The sequence below is a fragment of the Sinocyclocheilus anshuiensis genome, unplaced genomic scaffold, assembly GCF_001515605.1.
Source record: "Sinocyclocheilus anshuiensis isolate Anshui unplaced genomic scaffold, SAMN03320099.WGS_v1.1 scaffold163, whole genome shotgun sequence".
NCBI classification, from domain to species: Eukaryota; Metazoa; Chordata; class Actinopteri; order Cypriniformes; family Cyprinidae; genus Sinocyclocheilus; species Sinocyclocheilus anshuiensis.
Window position 1 is genome coordinate 366,371 of NW_015548223.1, and position 15,650 is coordinate 382,020.

A 15,650-nucleotide genomic window follows, 5' to 3' on the forward strand; every position below is an offset into this window, starting at 1 on the left:
AGAAAAACAAATATAATTTCTACATGAAAAAGTTAGTTCAGGCAATAATAATAAAAAAAAAAAAGTAAACTCTTTATTAATACTCAATTCAAGCTTGTAGAAATTAAAGCATAAATATCAATGTTACTACTCAACTTTTCTGATACTGGTGTTCCCATCATGCACTGGGGTATGAATAATTAATATTAATATAAATATAATATTTAATTCATATTAATATAATTTTTTTTTGCTGTTTTCCAGCTGCATTTACACTGTTTATCATTGCTTTTGTTGTTAGGTTTAGTAACTTGCGATTTTGTTACATCTGGAGTTCATTTTCAACTCAAAATGACAACATTCATACTCAAAAATGAATCACAGAATGTTACTGTCATTGTGTATCGTGTTCAAAGTACTGGAGTCACATGAATAATTTTGTAGATATGGTGTCTACATGATATCTATTGTATTATTTAGATGTTTCTGAGTAAAACATACACTTTAAAAGCATGGCTTAATTAGGTGCTATATTGAGTAAAATCAAAGTATTGCCAAGTAAGCTTTGACTATAAAAATTACTGGACACGCTTATTTTCTTTGTTAAATTTGCTTAACTCAGGCAAGTAAATTTGACTTAATTCTATATGTGACATTGAATATAATTATGTAATATTTACTTAATTTCTTTATGAATGTTAAGTTCAATAGTAAGTAGATTGTACAGAGTAGTAGCAGTAAAATTTACTTAAAATGTGTTAGTGCAAATTGTTACTAAGATTTTATCAAGTAAATCCTACAAGTTATTTTTTTCAGAGCATGAGGAAAACGGCTTATCATACAGAATAAAGTTTTTTTTTTTATGTAAAATTGCCAGTAGTTTTGTGTGAGGGGTAGGTTTAGTGTAAGGGGATAGAAAATACAGTTTGTACAGTAGAAAAACCATTACACCTACGGAGAGTCCCCTTAAACTACATATGCAAGACTGTGTGTGTGTGTGTGAGAGAGAGAGAGAGAGAGAGAGAGAGAGGGTGTGTGTGCAGATGCTCTTTTGGCTGGACGAGACTGAAGGTGTGTTTAAACTGAGCTGCATAAAACAGGCCGTATGTGTGTGTGAAGCTCTTCTGACCATCAGAGACACCGACAGCATCAACATGGTGAGTCCAATATTTTCATTCATTTAGGGCAAAATTATGATGCAGAAATGTGTTATATAGTTATATTAGCATTTGAATCACAAGTGCTCGATCTGCACATATTGGCTGTTTTTTGTTTAAAGTTTAGTCTAAGTTCTATTTCAGTCTAGAATAAATGTGTTTCTCTTTAGACTACCTACACTGACAAAGGAGAGAAGGTAATATGACTTTATGATTTGAAAGTATAAAAAAAGAAATAAAAAAGACAATTATCTCATGTCGATATAAAAATCGATTATGTTTCATTTTATTTTTCGGTTGCAGCCAGAGAGAGGGAAATTTTTGCGTTTTCACCATGTGAAATTCTGGGTGGGAAACGCCAAACAGGTGAGTTTATTGAGTTAAAGCTGTTTAAAAACAGCAGTGTGACTGGATTATGTTGGTTTACAGTGCTTTGAAATTAAAACATGATCATTTTGCACAATTACACAATTACATTTTCAGGAATGATAGTTTTGTATTGGAAACCTTAGTAAAGATGGTTAGATGCACATGTTTAAATGACAGTCTCTGATAAGATATTGGCACTGAATATAAACTTAGTGGCACAATTTAAATGTACTAAAGTAGTATTATAGGCCACTAATATTGCATGTAGGTTCAGAGAAGTTCAGAGAAGCTTCCAGAGATACTGAAATATTGCAGATGACGAAGGTTTCTCTGAAGATGAAATCAATAATGTGATCTTAATCTAACAGTGATGCAATAGTTCATCTCGTCTGATCTCGATAGTCTCAGAGAAACAGGTTTACATATTAACACAGTCAATATTGTGTGCTCATTTTGTACCGCTAATAGTATATTTGGTCTTTTTAGATTTAGGGTTGAAAAATCTGGTGTAGAAACAATTTGCTCTCAGAAAATGTGAATACATTTCACAAATAATTACAAAGAAATGGCAAATAATTAAGTAAACACTAAATTTTGAAGCAGAAAGATTGGAAAGAACTAGTATTGTCTTGTAAAACAAGCTCCAGTCCCATACGGCGAAATATATATATATTTTCAAATATATATTTTGAATATATTTCAAAATATACAAAAATAGCCAAAAATTTCAACTATTTTTAGTATATGTTTGAAAATATATTTCAGCCTATAAATATATTTTCACAAGCATTTAAAAAATATTTTGCCTTCCATAAATTGCAATTCAAGAAAATACATTCACATCAGGGATATTATAATTAACTAAAACTAAAATCATACAAAAACATTTTTGTTCCTTGAAATAAAATAAATATTAACTGAAATAAAATATTTAAAAAATTCAACTTATTTTATTTCAGCTAGTTTCCAAGGCAACAATTCTCATTTTCATGTTGTTTAACTTGATGTATTAAAATAACTGAAACTAAAACTGAAATAAAAATAATTAGACATATTAAAAAACAAAAAGTAATAAAAATGAAAAAAAAAAAAAAACTAAAACTTTAACTAAAATTAACATGAAAGTAGAACATATATATAAAAATATCTAATTCAAAATATTAACAAAAACTATAGAATGTCAGTGTTACTAAACTAACATTGAATATGCCACCTTTGAAGCAAAAACTGTTGTCTATAACACGTGAACATATAACACATAACTGTAGGCTACTGTAATATTGGGAATGTATTTTCTTGCCACCATTTTGGTATATGAAGGTTGAAACATAAACATAATAAATATAAAAACAATAAATATATATTCAATTTTACTGTTTACAACATATATTAAAAAAAAATATTTTGGTCAGATTTTTTTTTTTTTTTTTGCTGTATGGGATAATCTTTGTTTTAATTACAACTTTAATTACATAATTACACTGTAAAAAATGACTGTGAATTTAACGGTAAAAGACTGTAAAAATGCTACAGTAAAAACCTATTAAATGGTTAACGGTAAATTCCCCTACTATATACGGTGAAAAACTGTATTGGACATTAATTTTACGGTAGTATTCCGTTTTTGGAAGTGAAAAAGACCGTATAATTTACAGGGAATAACCGTAAATTGACATTCCCAGAATTCCCTGCGTTACATTTCAAATTTGATGTTTTTTTGTTGAAATAACTATGTTTCTTCTTAGTTTTTTCTTATCAGTTTTGTATACTAGGGTTGTGTGTTACACCTAATGTTGTTAAATGAATGTTTATTGCATTATTTCAGTTTCATGTGTGTTACCATGATGGTGTTTAGTGTTTGTGTGAATAACACTGTGCACCTTCTATATATGTTATTATTTAAAAGCTGCTTGTGATGGGCTTTGGTTCATGATGTGACTTTCTCATCACCTCCTGCTTTTGGTGGTTATCAGTGTATTACAAAGGTACAAAACAGATTTCAGTACTTCAATAGGTTGGTATATTAACATTATATCAGTTAATGAAATTAAGGTATTTAACTGTAAATGTAAGTTAAAACCGTAAAACCTAAAACGTTGCTACCGTATTTTTTTTTTTAAAATTCTGGCAACCACAGCTGCCGTTTTTTACCGTAAATTTTACTGAATTTTTTTTACAGTGTACAGTGTTTTTTTTTTTCAGCTCAAACAAATTCATTTTATGTATTTAATAGCCATTTGAGGTTCTTTTGTTTTGTACCTCATAAAAAACTTTTAAAACAGTTCTATCCTTACAATGGACTTCAGTATACTCAGAAAGCATCTGTTCACTAGGCTGCGGTGTTTTACTGTGATAAGTTTGGCTTGGAGCCGCTGGCGTATAAAGGTCTGGAGACGGGCAGCAGAGAGGTCGTGTCTCACGTCGTCAGACAGGACAAGGTGTGTATGAATATACATTAATACACATGTCCTAAAATGACTGGAAATAAACCACCGTCTTTAGAAAACTGCTTTAAAATCCAAAACTGCACATTCATTTCAGAAGCACCTCACAGAGTTAAACGTATCTGTTCTTTTCCCAGATAATCTTCGTCTTTGAGTCCGCCCTGAACCCTGGGAACGAGGGTATGAACCATTTCAATTATTCTCAAACATTCTGGTGTGAAGAAAATCCAGGTCACGTGATCTTAATGCCTTACTAAACTTAATGCATTATATATTACAAGGTTATTTCTATTTTTTTGTTTCATTTTTTTAGCATTACAGTAATGAGAATTTAAGGGTTAAAATGGCTTTAACTGTCATGAGAAAAAAAATCTATTCAAAAAATGTTTTGCATTATAACATTATTTTCAATGACAATTAATCACATTTTAGGTTTTTTTTCTATCTTTTCTTTATTTAACAGTAATGAGAATTTGAGAGTTAAATGGAATTATTTCCATGACAATTAATAACATATTTTCTTTTTCCTTTGTTATTTTTTTGTTTTTGTTTTTGCATTACAGTAATGATAATTTGAGGGTTAAAATGGCTTTAACTGTTATGAAAAGAATATTACAATGCAAAACAAAACAAATCAAAATAAGAGGATGAAATATTCTGCTGACCCAGGGTTAAAATGACCATGGTTCAAAAAACCCATGAAAAGAACAGCAAGAAAGATGAAAAGTGCTCACCAGCGTCTCTCTCTCCACAGAAATGGGCGAGCATCTCATGAAACATGGAGACGGAGTGAAAGATGTGGCATTTCAAGTGGAGGACTGTGACTTTTTAGTCAAGGTGAATCAGCTGTTTTATCCTCTAGTGACTGAGTACTACTGTAGTACAGTGTTTCAGACATTAGCATGCTACATTACTGACACATGATAGTGAGGGTGTCTCATCTCGAAATAAGTTTGTTTTGCAATATGACATTAATTGCATGACAGTTGATCACAATTTAATAATGAGAATTTGAGGGTTAAAATGGGTTTAAATGTCATGAAAAGAATATCACAATGAAAAAAATAAAAAAATAACTTTTTAAAATAGGCATTCTTTTCATGATAATTATTCACAATTTAAGATTAACAGCATTTTTTCTTTTCTTTTTATTATTTTATTTTGTGCATTACCTTAATGATAATTTGGGTTTGCCAGGCATGAAAAGAATATCACAAGGCACAAAAACATGGAATACGTTTTTTTTTTTTTTTTTTAAATATCCTCGCAGAAAGCATTTGCACTTTATAAAAAAGGCATTATATTTTCATGACAATTAATCAAATTTTATGCTTAACAGCAGGGTTTTTTTTTTGCACTACAGTAATAAAAATTTTAGAGTTAAAATTAAGATTAAAAGTACATTATAATGCAAAAAGAAAAAAAAAAAAACCTTCTTGCATAATGCATACTATTGCACTTTTAAAGCTATCATTTTATTTTAGGCATTATTTCCATGACAATTAATCTAATTTTATGGTCAACAGCAGTAGCTGTTTAAGCATTACAGTAAAGAAAATTTGAGGGTTAAAATTACTGTCATTTTAAATGTCATTAAAAGAACATTATAATTTAAACTAAAATAAAAGAAAAAAACCCTCCTTGCATACTGCATACAATTGCACTTTTTAAAATTATTATAATTTTTAGGCATTATTTCCAAGACAATTAATCAAATTTTATGGATACCACAGCATTTTTTAATGTAATGAAATTTTGAGGGTAAAATGGGTTTAAATGAAAAAAAAAAAAAAAAAGATTATAATGGCAAAAAAAGAAAAGAAAAGATAAATTAAGATAAAAAATAGGCTTTTTAAATAGGCAGTACAGTGTTTTCTGCACAGTATACAGTTAGCAGTCAATAAGTACACATAGAAAATAACTGCACAGAATAAACTGATTTGCCTTAAAGCGACTTTGGAATAAAAGTGCATTTTTGTTCGCAGAAAGCGAAAGAGAGAGGAGCAGTGATCGTCAAAGAGCCGTGGATTGAGCAGGATTCGGGCGGCAAAGTCAAATACGCCGTAATTCAGACGGTAAGTCAGCAAGTGTTTTGCACAGACACACATACTGTACTGTACACTTACTTCCAAAGCCTGAGCTGCAGATGTGATGTTTTGCAGTACGGAGACACGACACACACGTTTGTGGAGTACTTGGGGCCGTATAAAGGTCTGTTTCTGCCAGGATACAAAGAGCCGCTGTTCAGAGACCCTCTGTTAGCAAAACTGTGAGTCATTTTACTGGGATATTCACTCAAATTACTGAAGTGCATCTAAAGTCTTAGGTCCTAAAGAAATATGCAAATTTGCAAATGCTTGGCTAATTTATAACATTTCAGAGCACCAAAATGCATACTAAAATACTATCATACTAACAGCTGTCTGAATACTTTTTGGTTGATTGTAATCCATTTCATACCTTTCTATCAAAGTTATTTAACATTATCAAGCTGAATTTGTTCTGACACAGTGTAACTCTGAGTTCTTGTCATATTTTATGACCATTTTCTAAACTATAGCGAATAAACTGTGATAATGTGAGAAATGTTGAAGGTGTCTGAATAAATTTTGGTTTGACTATCTATTTGATAAATTAAGTTAACCAACTAACATTATACATACTCTTTTGGTTTCTGTACCCAATTTTTTAAAAAATTACAAATGCAATAAAAATATCGGTATCGGTACTTGGTATCGGCAAGTACAAAAAAATAAAAGTATCGGTATCGGCATCGGCAAGTACCAAAAATAAAAATATCGGTATCGGCAAGTACCAAAAATAAAAGTATCGGTATCGGGCGAGTACTGGAAAAAGTGGTATCGGTGCATCCCTACTAAATAGTATGTTTTAGCTTTCAAAAGCTTCAAACTTCTCACAAGTGATTTTCTTTCTCTTGCAAAGGCCGCCGGGACATTTGAACTTCATCGATCACATTGTGGGAAACCAGCCAGATGATAAAATGGTGCCAATTTCAGATTGGTGAGGGTCACACGTCCAACAAACAAATCAATAAGACAAATTCGAGGAAATGTCACTGGCAAATAACGCGATCTGTCTTTTTTTTCTGCAGGTATCAGAAGTGTCTGATGTTCCACAGGTTCTGGTCCATCGATGATAAGCAGATCCACACCGAATACAGCGCTCTCAGGTCCATCGTAGTCACCAATTATGAGGAAACCATCAAGATGCCCATCAATGAACCAGCCATTGGGAAAAAGAAATCACAAATCCAGGTTCTTCCAGCAGATTCAGAACCTCTTGCAGATATGTCAAGATTGATTGACTGATTGAAGTGAATTCTTTAAGGCCGTGATTCCCAAATTTTCAAACCCCTCCGTAAAATATTTACTTCAAGTCCCCCTGAGATTTTAAGTTAATATTTCCATAATTTAACAAATATGTTAAATTGCATGTTCACGGTTCTCTTATGTTATTTCATGGTAAAATGACATGCAGATAAACACATGAAATACTGAATCCTTTTTTCAGTAAGTGTTTTATTTTGATCATTTTATTTTTAAATTATTTTTATAGATATATAGGGCTGCACGACTTGGTCAAAAATTATATTGCAATTATTTTAATAGCATTTTATCTGTTTATCATTTAATTAATCAATCAATCAATTAATTAATTGATTATAATAAGCAGTGTTATAACACTGATATACTATTATAGATTTTATTAATATTTTGAATCAGTTTTTAAAATTTCCATTTTCATTTTCATTTTATTTTTTAATAAATACAAATTTAATTTTTTATTACATTTTGTCATTTTTAGTTTTTGTTTTAAATATTTCTGTATAGTTTATATTTTTATTTCAGTTTTAGTTATTTTAGCATCAAGTTAAACTAAATTAAAATAAAAAATGAAATGTTGCCATGGAAATTAGCTGATTTTTTATTTATTTAATCTAATTAAAAAAAAATTGAATTAATTTTATTTCAGTTAACACCTATTTTATTTGGTTTGGTTATTTGGTTTTAGTTTTAGTTAATTATAATAACCCATAAAAATGAAGACATAAATATATTAGGCTAATGTTGTAAATTACAGTTGCACTATAAAACAAAAAATTATATTTAAATAATTATAAAACAAATGATATCACGCTACTGATATTTAGGCCTATGTCTTAGATTTAATTTCATAACATTTCAGATTCTTGAGTTTTTATTTTATTCAGAATACTGGTGAAATGCAGAAAACTTCTGTCAATAGAAATGTTGGAAATTATGTGAATGTGTAAATAAAGTGAACCAAACAACATTAAAGTTAAATTAAATATTAGATTTTCATCAGCTCACCAACCCCCGGGGGTTTGTGCCATTTTTGGATGGTAAGACATATATGGAGACAGTATTTTGGGGAAATCTCATTGTAAACAGTGTAATAAATACCACTTTTAAAATGAGATTATCTTTGTATTTCCACACTGGATAAGTGCAACAATAATCACTAGATCAGTAAAGTTTGACAAAGTTGGCTTGACAAAGCCTTGTTTGAAAGTTCGAAATAACTTTGAAAAGCTTGAAGTTTGAAGATTTTACTCAAAGTCAATAAAATATTGTAGCACACTGCTAAAACGTTTAAGCAAGTTGCTAACATGTTTTATCATATCGCTAGAATGATTTAGCATGTTGTTAGCATAAATTAGGATATTGTCCTAGGATAGTCATTAAACTTTGCTAGCAATAGACAGCTTAAATACTCTAGGTGCATGTGTTATTTGTACAAAATTTTGACCCCCTCAATGAAAGTCTATGGGACTTTTCGTAGATTTGATTGTCCATTTAATGAAAACCCTCAGTCCGATCAGTTAGAAAAGACACAGCAACCCGAGTCAGACTAGTTTGAAGGTCTGACCCAAGTTTGGTGGATGCAGCTTGAAAACTCTAGGAGGAGACACTGACTAACTTTAGTCTCAAAAGAAGAAGAGAAAGCAGCAGCTTAAATAGCCTAGTTAGTAGATCAGTATGTTGGCTTTTTCAAGCAACAGGTGTGGTACACACTTCACCTTTGACTAAAACATTTGAAACCTGTAATAAACATCCATCTAACCTCTGTAATTTTCTGTTGTTGTTTGTAAAGGAGTATATCGACTATAACGGAGGACCGGGAGTGCAGCACATCGCGCTAAACACCTCCAACATCATCCAAGCGGTACGTTCACAACTCACAACTCCTCTCAATATGATTAACTCCTATTACACCAAAATCATGTCAAATATAAAACATGAAACTCTTTCCTGATGAGTCAGATCGTGAACCTCCGAGCTCGAGGGATGGAGTTCCTGTCCGCACCCGATAGCTACTACGAAACCCTACGGCAGAATCTCAAGAGGGCCAAGATCAAGGTGAAGGAGGACCTCAAAACGCTGCAGGTCGGAGAAACTCTTATGACAGAGGATTCCATTTGAATGTTTTTCCAAATACATTTTGAAATCTTTTGTTCTTTTATCCAATGCAGGAGTTAAAAATCTTAGTAGACTATGACGATAAAGGTTACCTGCTACAGATCTTCACTAAACCCGTGCAGGACAGACCGACGCTCTTCCTGGAGGTCATCCAGAGGAACAACCACTTTGTGAGTCTGTGTTTCACCTCATTCATCAAGGCTTCAATATGGAAGCCCATTTACGCCACTGAATAATAAAAAAAAAAAGATAACTTGACTCGCAGAATTGCGTGATATAAACTCTCATTTGCTAGAAATAAAGTCAGAATTGCAAGATATGAACTCACAATACTGGAAGCCCGTTTCTGCCACTGAATAAAAAATAAAACAAGGTAATTGTGACTTTTTATCTCACAATTAAACTCGCAATTGTAAGAAAATAGTCTCTTTTTTTTATCTCAGAATTGGACTTTATAAATCGCAATTGCGAGAAAAGTCAGAATTGTGAGAAATAAACTCGCAATTGCACGAAAAGTCAGAATTGTGAGAAATAAACTCGCAATTGCGAGAAAAGTCAGAATTGTAAGAAATAAACTCGCAATTACGAGAAAAGTCAGAATTGTTAGAAATAAAGTTAAGTCAGAATTGTGAGAAATAAACTCGCAATTGCGAGAAACGTCAGAATTGTTAGAAATAAACTCGCAATTGCGAGAAAAGTCAGAATTGTTAGAAATAAAGTTGTCAGAATTGTGAGAAATAAACTCGCAATTGCGAGAAAAGTCAGAATTGTTAGAAATAAACTCGCAATTGCGAGAAAAATCAGAATTGTTAGAAATAAACTCGCAATTGCGAGAAAAATCAGAATTGTTAGAAATAAACTCGCAATTGCGAGAAAAATCAGAATTGTTAGAAATAAACTCGCAATTGCGAGAAAAGTCAGAATTGTTAGAAATAAACTCGCAATTGCGAGAAAAATCAGAATTGTTAGAAATAAACTCGCAATTGCGAGAAAAATCAGAATTGTTAGAAATAAACTCGCAATTGCGAGAAAAGTCAGAATTGTTAGGATATAAACTCAAAATTGCAAAAATGAAAGAATTGCGAGACAAACTAAAAGGTTTACAGTATATCTTGCAATTCTAACTTCTTTCTCTTAATTGCTAGTTTATATCTTGCAATTCTGACGTTTTTTTCTTTATCACAATTTTATTTCTTGCAATTTTGACTTTCTCGCAATTGTGAGTTTATATCTCGCAATTCTGACTTTTTTAAAATTGAGATATAAACTTGCAACTGTGAGTTATAAAATCTAAAAACTGTATATTTTCTTACAACTTTATATTGCACAGTTCTGACTTCATAACTCACAACTGCTTGTTTTAAAGTCAGAATTGCAAGATATCTCGCAATCTGACTTTATAACACACAATTGTGTTTATATCATGCCATTCTGAGAAAAAGAGTTGTCAGAATTGTAAGATAAAAATAGCAATTACCTTTTTATTTTTTTAATTAGTGACAGAAACAAGCTTCCATAGGTTTGAGAACGTCAAGACCAATCCATTTCAGATTTAAACAGTAAAACAAATTAAACTGAAAGGTTTGATTCATTTTCACAAATCAGTTCTTTCGAACCGTTTTTAAGGTAGTCACTTTGGTTTTTGAAATAAGATGCCGCAGCAGAGGCAGAAGCCCACACAGGCAAACCGAGCGACCGGACGGACGATGGATTGAAAAAGAGGTTGGTAAAGTGATTAGCATCCTTCCAGGGTGAGTGTTGCCTTGGCAACAAGAAATTAACCAGTAAACAGTGCCGGAACCACAAGCACGGACGTCCCAAATGGTATCAGCATCCATAGTTTTGTCATCAATCAATGGAGCCAATCATATCGCTCTCGGCAGGTTTCAAATGAACAGACTTCGAGATGAGAAGCAGAAAAGGACACAGAAGTCCCAAGGATCTCGTCTCAAGGTGAATGCGGGACAATCAATATGGCGATGTGAACCTTGGGCCGTTACTTACGTGAGCTTTAGGACAAACGCAGGGTTAAAAGCAAGCAAACCAACAACAAAAAAAAACTATTACTACTACTATGCTATACTATTATGTTATTGTAAAATATAAATAAACTATATATATGTATATGTATATATATATATATATATATATATATATATATATATACATATACATATATATAGTTTATTTATATTTTACAATAACATAATAGTATAGCATAGTAGTAGTAATAGTTTTTTTTTTTTGTTGGTTTGCTTGCTTTTAACCCTGCGTTTGTCCTAAAGCTCACGTAAGTAACGGCCCAAGGTTCACATCGCCATATTGATTGTCCCGCATTCACCTTGAGACGAGATCCTTGGGACTTCTGTGTCCTTTTCTGCTTCTCATCTCGAAGTCTGTTCATTTGAAACCTGCCGAGAGCGATATGATTGGCTCCATTGATTGATGACAAAACTATGGATGCTGATACCATTTGGGACGTCCGTGCTTGTGGTTCCGGCACTGTTTACTGGTTAATTTCTTGTTGCCAAGGCAACACTCACCCTGGAAGGATGCTAATCACTTTACCAACCTCTTTTTCAATCCATCGTCCGTCCGGTCGCTCGGTTTGCCTGTGTGGGCTTCTGCCTCTGCTGCGGCATCTTATTTCAAAAACCAAAGTGACTACCTTAAAAACGGTTCGAAAGAACTGATTTGTGAAAATGAATCAAACCTTTCAGTTTAATTTGTTTTACTGTTTAAATCTGAAATGGATTGGTCTTGACGTTCTCAAACCTATGGAAGCTTGTTTCTGTCACTAATTAAAAAAATAAAAAGGTAATTGCTATTTTTATCTTACAATTCTGACAACTCTTTTTCTCAGAATGGCATGATATAAACACAATTGTGTGTTATAAAGTCAGATTGCGAGATATCTTGCAATTCTGACTTTAAAACAAGCAGTTGTGAGTTATGAAGTCAGAACTGTGCAATATAAAGTTGTAAGAAAATATACAGTTTTTAGATTTTATAACTCACAGTTGCAAGTTTATATCTCAATTTTAAAAAAGTCAGAATTGCGAGATATAAACTCACAATTGCGAGAAAGTCAAAATTGCAAGAAATAAAATTGTGATAAAGAAAAAAACGTCAGAATTGCAAGATATAAACTAGCAATTAAGAGAAAGAAGTTAGAATTGCAAGATATACTGTAAACCTTTTAGTTTGTCTCGCAATTCTTTCATTTTTGCAATTTTGAGTTTATATCACACATTTCTGAGAATAAGAGTCAGAATTGCAAGATGTAATAAACTCGCAATTGCGAGAAAAGTCAGAATTGTGAGAAATAAACTAACAATTGCGACAGAATTGTGAGAAATAAACTCACAATTGCGAGAAAAAAATTCAGAATTGTGGGATAAAAAGTAGCAATTACCTTTTTTTTTTTTATTCAGAATTGCGAGTTTATATAACACGCAATTCCGAGTTTATATCGCAATTATGAAAAAAGTCAGAATTGTGAGATGTAAAGTCACATTTTTGTAAAGTCGTATTTCACATTTTTCATTTTCATTCAGTGGCAGAAACAAGCTTCCATACTTGAATGCCCTGAGATTAACATGCGTTTACATTTATTCATTTAGAGGATAATTCTTTTATTACATTGAAAACTAAAACAAAAACAAACAGCATTCAAACAAGGAACGGATACTGTCAGCACTGCTTGCAAATATCCACGTGACATACTAATACCATATAGAAATATTTGGCAAATGCTTTTATCCAAAGCTAATTACAAATTAGGAGTATTTCCTCATAAGGAGGCAATAGCATGAGAAGTGCGAAAATGCAAAGTTTCAAAGATTGTCTTGGTTAGAACAGGGAGGGAAATAAGAAATAGTCAATGCATAGAACATGTAATTATTTATTGACCTTTATTTACAGGATTCAGTCAAGTTCTCTAAAACATCTCAAAATAGATGAGTTTTTAGACGTTTCTTGAACGTTTTAAGGGTTGGGAAGATCCTTCCACCAGCGGGGAACAGTGAATGTGAATGGTCTGGAAATCACATGAAACCATTATGAAACCATAACACAGCCCTGCATCTTGAATTTTTGTTTTTTTGCTGATTTGCCAAAAAGGCCTAATATTACGTATTTTGATAATGTTGAGTTCAAAAATACGAATACAGACTTTTCATAATGCACTTTTTTCTCAAAATAGGAATTAAGATTTTTCAAATTTGTCAAATGTTATATATATAACTTTGATAGGCATAAAATAACATCATGCATGTAAAAATGGGCTGAGAATTGATCATACAGTTGTAATGTGGCTCAAATCCAGACAGGAATCGTGTGTTTGTGGTGTTTTTCTGCTGATTGAGGGAGAATACAAGACTTCTTCACCTTACAAATGGTTGTCGAAAGCAAAAATGCTACAAAATGCATCATATTTTGTGAGAAGGTGTGACAAACTCGAGCAAAACAGACACTCTTTTTGGAGTCAGCAGCACAAAATTAGGAAGAAACGAGTGTTGGGTTTCATTCAGTTCATTCATTCAGTATAGATTACAAAAGATGAATGGCATCAAGCCATTAGATGAATTTTATGAGCTCAAATGTATAGTCTGTATGGAGGTACAGTACATCCAGATGCAGTATTGAGTTAGAGTCTGAGCTTTGAGAAAACATGTTTGGACAGGCTCATAGTTTTATTAGGGGCTTTTTAAAGCTTGTGAAGTGAAGGAAATGCCTAAAGATAAGACATTTTTATCTGAATCACACTAAAGGGGGCTTTACTTTCTTCTGTGGTGCTTAAAACGTCCAGCAGAGCAAGAAAATGAACCCAATGACACTAACAGATCAAATCCAAAGACTGGTTTGTTGTTAAAGGATCATAAAACTCTGAAACACAGAGAGATGTTAGCAGATATACACAGGTTGCACATTGCTGATAACAATGTTAGTACTCATTATGTTTATTACTAAGGGGAACTTTTCTGTGGCATTTAATTCTTCCGGTTTGAAAAGCAAAGTTGTGAGGTAAATGTGTAAAAAATGATATTTCGAAGTTGATTATTGGAGCGTGTTTTACAAGAAAATACTTCAGATGTTCTACTTCAAAATTTCACATTTACTTCAACATTACTTGAAGAAAATTGCTTCAAAGTAAATTCCACACCAATTTGTTTTTCCAGTGTCCTCAGACAGCTGATTACATGTTTTATCTGGGTCTAATTCTCTGTTGTTTCATCATAAGAATGCAGTTAAACCTGTGATTGTGCCATGTCTTCTTATCCACTAGGGTTTTGGCGCTGGAAACTTCAAATCTCTGTTCGAAGCCATTGAGAAGGACCAGGACACCAGAGGAAACCTTACGGTCCTCACACCGGAGAGGCAGGGCGTCCCAAAGGCCTTTTACTAACACACACAGCTGCATAAAGGCCTCGTGCTGGAGTGAAATAATAATATGACACTATCAATTAACACTGAACATACACGGCAACAATAAAGACATCTAATATAAGAACTGTATAATGTATCTGTATCATCTTCTTATTTGTTCATCCGCTACATCCACTTTCAGAGTCAAATGGGTTTGAAAAACTATTTTTCCTTGCCTGTACCAAGGTGGTCTGGTTTAATATTTTGGTCTCTACACTATACACCAGGGCTGGGCAACTTTGGTCCTGGAGGGCCTCTGTCCTGTTTAGCTCCAACCTTAATCAAACACACCTGAACAAGCTAATCAATGTCTTCCAGATCACTAGAAAGTTACAGACAGGAGTGTTTGATTAGGGTTGGAGCTAAACTCTGCAGGACAGTGGCCCTCCAGGACCAAAGTTGCCCAGCCCTGGGAAAAAAAAATCCATCTTCTATTTTGTTAGACACACTATTTTAAGAGTTGATTGAACTATCTAATGTGGAAAAAGTTGAGATTACAAAAAAGAGAACATGCAGTTATGAGAACTTGTTTCTTAAAGTTAGAATAGTAGTTTATTCAACCACTAATTAGGGTGGCCATATGTGCCATTCATACGGGACACTTCCTGGCCAGGATTTTTATATTGCCTAAAACAGGGGTGCCCAAACTCGGTCCTGGAGGACCGGTGTCCTGCAGAGTTGAGCTCCAACCCCAATTAAACACCTGAAACAGCTAATCAAGCTCTTACTAGGCATACTAGAAACTTGAAGGCAAGGTGTGTTGAGGCAAGTTGGAGCTAAACTCTGCAGGATACCGGCCCTCCAGGACCGAG

At 32.8% G+C, this 15,650-nt stretch overlaps 1 protein-coding gene across 1 annotated transcript; it reads left to right on the forward strand.

The window, feature by feature from the left end:
* The first annotated feature begins 1,000 nt into the window (after positions 1 to 1,000).
* On the forward strand, positions 1,001 to 14,928 carry hpda (4-hydroxyphenylpyruvate dioxygenase a). Its single transcript, XM_016441333.1, has 14 exons — positions 1,001 to 1,136; positions 1,307 to 1,333; positions 1,440 to 1,502; positions 3,839 to 3,943; positions 4,087 to 4,129; positions 4,704 to 4,786; positions 5,935 to 6,024; positions 6,112 to 6,218; positions 6,893 to 6,970; positions 7,062 to 7,224; positions 9,086 to 9,157; positions 9,256 to 9,378; positions 9,465 to 9,581; positions 14,699 to 14,928. The coding sequence occupies exons 1-14, from the start codon at positions 1,023 to 1,025 to the stop codon at positions 14,816 to 14,818; spliced, it is 1,305 nt and encodes a 434-aa protein (XP_016296819.1). The 5' UTR covers positions 1,001 to 1,022; the 3' UTR covers positions 14,819 to 14,928.
* The last annotated feature ends 722 nt before the right edge of the window (positions 14,929 to 15,650 follow it).

Bases quoted from the DNA above. Each gene is read 5' to 3' on its own strand.
- hpda (XM_016441333.1), top strand. From the start codon at position 1,023: ATGCTCTTTTGGCTGGACGAGACTGAAGGTGTGTTTAAACTGAGCTGC. The intron at 1,503-3,838 runs GTGAGTTTATTG...TCTGTTCACTAG, and splicing joins GGGTGGGAAACGCCAAACAG to GCTGCGGTGTTTTACTGTGA. The intron at 9,158-9,255 runs GTACGTTCACAA...CTGATGAGTCAG, and splicing joins CCTCCAACATCATCCAAGCG to ATCGTGAACCTCCGAGCTCG.